The sequence below is a fragment of the Habropoda laboriosa genome, unplaced genomic scaffold (genome assembly GCF_001263275.1).
Source record: "Habropoda laboriosa isolate 0110345459 unplaced genomic scaffold, ASM126327v1 scaffold295, whole genome shotgun sequence".
Lineage (NCBI taxonomy): Eukaryota > Metazoa > Arthropoda > Insecta > Hymenoptera > Apidae > Habropoda > Habropoda laboriosa.
Window position 1 is genome coordinate 603,479 of NW_017100429.1, and position 7,136 is coordinate 610,614.

At 43.6% G+C, this 7,136-nt stretch overlaps 1 protein-coding gene across 3 annotated transcripts in view; it reads left to right on the plus strand.

Moving 5' to 3' along the window:
* Positions 1–4,270, plus strand: part of LOC108575703 (transcription cofactor vestigial-like protein 4) — an 8,581-nt gene extending 4,311 nt beyond the window's left edge. For 2 of the 3 annotated variants that reach the window (XM_017938580.1, XM_017938581.1), the window contains 3 exons: positions 2,946–3,116; positions 3,481–3,684; positions 3,767–4,270. In XM_017938580.1, the coding sequence (XP_017794069.1) occupies positions 2,946–3,116; positions 3,481–3,684; positions 3,767–3,846 (455 nt within the window). In that variant the 3' untranslated portion in view covers positions 3,847–4,270. Of the gene's footprint in view, positions 1–1,729; positions 1,812–2,945; positions 3,117–3,480; positions 3,685–3,766 lie in introns of those variants that run through there. The other variant, XM_017938579.1, reaches the window with a different exon arrangement.
* The last annotated feature ends 2,866 nt before the right edge of the window (positions 4,271–7,136 follow it).

Below are 7,136 nucleotides of genomic sequence, written 5' to 3' on the forward strand. Positions count from 1 at the left end.
TCGAGGATAACGCACCACCTTGATCTTGCTTAGGAATCGCTGGGTGGTATATAGCCTATCCAAAATCAATAGTTTGCAAGGTCACCGACCTATCTATTTTCTTTTTTTCTTTTTTTTTTTTTTTATTATTTACTGTGTGTTTTATACCAGGAAGAGTCTTCAAAGTAAATATTATTCTCACATTATCAGTTTCCTAAATTATAGAAATATTCTAGAGAAGAATTTGAAGGTTGGGTGACCTTGAACATTCCAATAATTCCACGTAGACCGTATCTCCCATGGAAATATGCGGTTTTCAAGGTCTCCTCACCATCTTTCAATCATTTCTGAATTTTCAGCACAGTTGAGGTGACTCGATAATTTTTTAACATGATATTTCTGCTAACCGGTGACACGTTTTGATCGCTAAAACGTTTTCTGCAACGTGACAACGTTCGAAATCGAATACCTTCCACGGAAGAACCCGCCAGCAAGGAATCTCAAGATCCTTATCAGACGAACTTTTCTCGCGGACGATGGTGTGCACGTGTACGGGACGCACATGTGCATCGATCGCCTACCTGCGGGGCGGTAAAAAGGGGGAAAAAGGAAGAGGAAAGAGGCGAGTTAGATGCTTGTATCCTCTACGCACTCGTGCCAATGCGGCCGGATAGCGATGGCTTCGAGTCATTCGAGTATCAATTACCTCTACGTATGGTATATTTTGAAATTAATACACTTGGGGTTCTCAAATGACATCTAATTAAAGATGACATCATGAAACTCCTTGATCTAATGATAATTGAACTAAATCTTGCAGGATCCCTCTGGAAATTTTAAATTCATTCTACGGACCTCCGAGTGTCACATATTGAAACAGAATCCTAATGCAAACGCTACTCTTTCGGAAGAAGCATCGATCTTCGCTCTGAAAGCTGCTGAACTTTTCAAGATTTTCGAATTCCATCTTGAGAATCCCTGGAAGCAACGATCCACAGATAGATTTGTTCAAAAATGAGCGAGAAAACAGAGTCATCGCTACGTTCATGCGTGTGCATGTGTAAAAGGCAAGCTTCTCCAGCTGTATGTGGAGGGGGCAGACGACGGGACGAGGCGGATGAATGAATGAATCTTAAGACAGTCGTGTAAGAGGGGCATTCACGAATCCACGGCTGTTTTCAGCGCGACCACGTATCCCTTAGCTCTCTTCCTGTCCATCGAGAAAAACCGCGTTACCATTATCCTCTGTCGCGTTATCTCTCTGTGCTCTTCTGATCAATTCTCTCGATTCTCTTCGTTTCAATGTTGCTGTTGATAATCAGTGATCACACTTTCGACTTGACCAGTCGAATTTGTCGATAAACCGCGTCACGCCGCTTTCTTCGGGCTCTCCCCGGGGCCATTAGGACATCATGGAAGCCACTTTCTTCGGCGAGAAGAAGATCCTCCCACGGAATGGATATTATTCTATCCGTTTGTCACTCTGAGAGACAGTCTGCTAAAACGATTCGAAGAGCTTTTTGTGCATCGAGAAGTGGAGAAGATTCAGAATCTTGTGGAATTTTTTTCTCATTTACGAGGGAACCAGGTGTTGAGGATTCACTGTGTGACCTTGTCCTTGAATCTCTGTGAACCATTCGGGGGGGGGGGGGGCAATCATAGGAGGAGAGCTCGTTGATTCTGGCCTATTCTCATTGATACTAACGGTGGATGGAAGTTGGGTTCATGACACCTGAGGATTCTAGTGAATATGGAGGTCTCGTCGAGGAGAAGGTGTCTCTGGCAGCCGTGGCTCACCACGGAGAACTTTCGAGCGGTGTACAAGCCCGGAGGTATGTGAAGAGGCGACCTCTTCCTTCGAATTTTCAATTTAGATCGGCTGTTCATTGTCAAGGGGATCTGAGTGTTCAATGAAAAGTGGAAAGAGAGTGTAAAATTTCTTTGTAAAAATTCTGACCTACTAAAGAGTATAGCCTGGACTCGTCTACTGTTGTTTCACCAGTAATGTGATATGATCTCTTCAAGAATGAAAAATGTTGGTTTTAAAAATGGTCCCCTAATTTTGACTGAAAGAAAAAACGGGAGAAAGAAAGTTGTGCCCGTAAAATAATCGAAATTATAATTTCTCGTTGGATTTTCAGGAGCTTCAGCTCTGGTACACCCTGTAGAGCGACGAATTCGAGCAAAGTATGGCAAAAGTGAGCAGCTAGAGAGTTAATTGAACGGAACGATCTCTGGTCCATTCATCTTTTCCCTGGCCGCTGGGACTCATCCTTCGCCTTTAAACCAGTTTGACCGTCTTCCTGACGATCCTCTCACGGCTATTAGGCACTTCCTGCCCCATCCTGGGAACCAGACTCGTTTCTCTACTCACCCTTTTCTTTCTCTCTCTCTCTCTCTCTCGTTCTTTCACGGGTTGCTAGATCGATTTCCAATTTTAGATTACGCGGGGATCGGAAATAGGTGATCCGTGACGTTTTATAAATAAATTAAACGTCACAGTGGAGGCTCAAGGACATACATACACGCTGTCTTCGTTTTTATTTTCTTTCTTTAATTTATTGCTTCTTCTGATATGATCTAACCACTCGTTCAACTAAAGATACCAGTGAAGTTCAAATTGTAGGAGGGACACAGTAGGAACTACAGGGTGGCTAAAAAACCCGGACCCGTTTTTTCATCTCCGAGCTATCAGTCCATACATGCAACAAAGCAAATCGTGAAATAGAAGTTTTTACCGCTCACAAGGCCATGCAAAATTTTAATCGTGTCCAAAATCAATTGGCTGCTCAAGGAGACTTCCCATCGCCATGTCTAACATTATCAAGATCTGCTATGATTTTTATGATAAATCTCAGAACGTTGAAATAGCATCAGAGTCCCTTGAGCTTCCAATCAACTTCCAAAGGAAGAACAATCCAAGAAGAATAAAAAGAGAATCATGCAAGATTTTTTTTTCTGTGCAGAGGAGAGGCCAAAGGCGACGAATCTCCACCGGAAACCGAGCAGCGCGTGGCGCAAGGAGCGTAGGAGGGATCCGATCCAAAGTGAGGCGCTGGACATGTCCGCGGCACGGGTCCATCATCATCATCATCACAGCAGGCCCAGTGTGATCGTGCCCACCACACCGCAACCTGGTAAGCCTGGTGGCTGCTTCGTTAAGCGAGAGTGGTTGGCTGGCGTTGTTCTTGGCCTCGCGGGGGGCAGCCAGGGCCAGCTATTGTCTGGCACAGGGGCGACTGCGTGCTTTGACAATGCTCTTGCATGATGCACGCCACGCAGATGCATGGCTGCTGCTGAATGGAGGAATACATGGTTAATCTCGGCTTCGAGCTGGAGAATTCCTTGGAGCTTGGCTCTGGGAGTGAAAACAACCAGTCAGTGTTCGATATTCTAGATTTATAGAGAGTTTTGGAAATTTAGTTTCATTATTGTCTTTTGATAACAGTAGTTGATACTTTCTTGATCATTTTCTAACGATAGAAAATTTTCGTTCACCAGGTACAACGATCGAGGACACAGCAGTAACGCCTACTCCGTCGCTGACACCCTCAGCTGCAGCAGGAGGCCAAAGAACTGGGGTCAGAACCGTGGGTGGCGTGAGTGATCCTGCAATAGACGAGCACTTCAAGCGATCTTTGGGCCTGGAAGAGTACGCTGCGGTGTTCAATGCGACTAGCAGTGATAAGGAAGCAGGTCTCAGTGGTGAGTCCTGTATTTTCTTAAAGATATAAATCATTTCACGCGAGAAATCTAATTTGTTCGTTTGTTCTATCCTGTTCTTCAGTGGATGATCACTTTGCCAAGGCACTTGGGGAAACCTGGACGAGGCTGCAGGCGACCAGCAGAAGCAAGGACTCCACCTAACTGCCGGACAGTTTACAGGAAGTCTCCATCATCCTCGTTGCGTCGTTATGGTTGCCTTCGAATCCTTCGCCGATGATCGTGTACCATTCTGTGACGACCAGTGTGGCTTCGTTGCTTGTGTGAAAGTGTTAACAACGTCTGTGGGAGGAACATGAGCAACCAACGAACTCTATATTATTAATATTATTGCTATTACGTAGGCTCGCGTGGGAAGCAGAATGAAAGAGTACCCAAGTGTCCTTGAAAGCGTCACAGATGCTCCCTGACGAGTGTCCAGTTCAATCTGTGGCCTGTACACGCGATTCTCTAACCTCTTGCGACAATTGTACTCGACATATTGTGTATATATAGACGCGTATTCTTTTATCATGCCATCATCGCGCGGCCCAAGCGGTCTGAAGTTATTTATTATACGATGTTCCATACTGCCTCGCTAAATACTAGAGATCCGTTTATTCATTTTTTTTTAGCCTCTTTTCTTATCTGCTTAGAGATGAGAGAAGGAGGACCGTGAACGGATATACTTGTACGTAATTAATTGTTCGCCTAAACGTTTATATATATATATATGGTTATATATAACGCGTACACGTTGTAATTATAGAGAGAGAGATACCGGGAGTCTTTATAATAATAAAGTGCGTAGTAGAGAGTAAGCGCGGATAAACCGTCGTTGCACAAACTTGTAACACGTGTTCACCTCATTGACACTATATACAATAATGTATCAGAGAAAAAGGATAAATAAGAAAGAAAAAAGCGGATATACTTGAAAAGAACGAGCAATTTTCTTGCTACCTGGAAGTATACGTGTATCCCTCTTCTGTACTCCCCTCTGTTCTAATGATGAACACTTGTAGATTGCTAAGAAGAGTAGTACTGATTTCAAATGGTGCTAGGAAGTCTAGCACAAACCCCAGCACACACAGAAGTCAGTACCTCTGCCTTCTTATTATCCTCAGAGCCTTTTCAAAAACATTTTTCAGTGTCCTCCGTTGACGAACCCAGGGCTACTGTGACTCGAAAACTCTCCATGTTCCTAGTTTTGCGACGACATTTGCCAGTGGGAGTTATCACTTTCCTTAAAAGAAATAGACACTTCTATCCAAGTATAACGACAATTCCACTGCACAGTGTGTTTCTGGCAACCTCGGAGTGACAGACTGGCCTGTACCCTCGGTATGAAGTACCCTCCAGTTGAAAAAAAAAAAAAGAAAAAGAGGAAGTCTGCGACACTTTTTTCGGCGAAACGTCGTCGAGTCGAGTTGAGGCGAGGATGGTGGCCCGGGAGAGGCTTTACGTGTCGTAGGTGGGCCCAGACCTAACCCAGACTGTCCCAGGAGCGCTCGGATGGCTTCCTATATGCAGGCAGCCTGTTCACTTGCCGTAAAGCAAAATGGTAACTTAATATTAGACTTGAATATAAGTACGGTAATCCCACACCAGAGTCCAAAGTAAGCCTACACCTACCCGCCGGCCATCCCTGGACCTCGGTTCCCCCTTACGAACGCCCTCGAGCGTAATAATACGATGGGATACTAGATATCGGTGCTCTCTGTGCTCCTAGGTGCAAATTGCGACCACCTATGCAACGCTCTCTGCCGTCCCTGTTTCTCCGTTTCCACGTTGTAACATCGTCTCTCTTCCTGTCAGCGAACCTCTTCAGGCCTGTCCACCGCTAAGACGACTCTTTTCTCCGAAGAAGCGACCAACCAACCGGATTAGAACACATCTACTCAGCTGGATCTTTACTCTCTTGTGTAGTTTCTTTTTCTTTGCAGTTTACAAACGAAACAAGTTATGCCGATTGACTTTTTAAGAAGATATAAAAACCTATGCACCTAGGGGCGAAAAAAATTGACAGAATATCATTCTTATAACTTATCGAACCCTAAAGAAGCCTAACAAAAATATCTCATCATAATAATCTCCTTTCCAATTGTTTTCCATCGTTGGAACAAAGAAGTCGAACAATCCTTGAAAAGATCCTAGATACGGCGCGTAAAGTGTTCGTTTACCGTTAAGAGCAAAAATTGTGGTTTTTCGAGGGAAACGAAGCGTCTCTGTTTTTTTCTTTTTTTTTTTGCGTAGAACGAGGAATCGTAGAAACTCGATCCCGTTTTCCAAGCGTCGTTTCTTTTCGTTTTTTTTTCTTTCAGGGAAACGCTGTCGCGAGTGCTCCTCGAAGTGCGACGACCTTCGCGCCGCGAAGAACTAGGATAAACCAGTGGTCTGCGTGTCTCTCCTGGACCTGGAGTAAGCTAATCCGACCGCGTATCATGTTTGCAGCCCCTTTAAACGATACTGATACTCCTTAGTCGCGAAAGTAGCGTGCGTTCCTACCTCCAGACAGTTTCTTCATCTCTTCTCGCGATCACAGACATGGAAATCCTGATTCTATAACTGTACATCGATATTCGATTCACTGAGAAGTTTGAAAAGAAAAAAAATTCACCTACTTGTGAATTCAATTTCTCCAGTGATCGGAGAGTATGGGAAAATTTTCAACGAGGTAACCCTAAGTTTTTTTTACTATTATTCTATCGTACGACAGATGTCGTAGGTTGTTTTTTTTTTTTTAACGATAATCGACGATTTTCCAGGGCGAGATGACTATTTGACATCGGGGAACACGGTTTCTAGCAATTTCGTGTTAATCAGCCAGAGGGGGTGAGACACAGCTGGAAATAGGCCAGTAGATCGCGGGCAGATGCTAGCGGAGGCTATTTCCCAGTGCACGCAGGTGTTTCCACGACTGTCCTAGATGGCGTAATTTTTCCTATATATCACTCGGAAGGGGAGTCACCGGGATTAGGACGGAATTAAACGCATTCTGGAATGCTGGCCACATTTTTGATGAAATTCAGACGCTTACAGGAGTCTGTTTGGCTAAGTGAAAAAGTTGTGAGGAATATCGTGGGAAGCCTGCAAAGGTTTAAATTTAGAGATTTAAATGTGGAATTTTTCATTAACCTAAATAGTGCGAAATTGTGAGGAATAAAGTGAAGGTTTGGGGAATGTTTTGAGAAGGATCGTGAGAAAATAATGAGAAATTGAAAAATTTCCAGAATCTGTTTCGATGATATTTACAAAACTCTAGAAACCGTCGAATTTATAAGAAATTTCATTTAAAGAAAGAAAGAAAGAAAAAACGTATAAAACGAAGAATTGAAGTTCTGCGATTTGAAGTGTTTATTCATTTGAATCGGAAGAAATCACGGTTCGTTTTTTCTTTAAAGGTATTATCGTTGGTTCTATTTCGAGAAACAAAGGTTACAGGAAGGATTCTT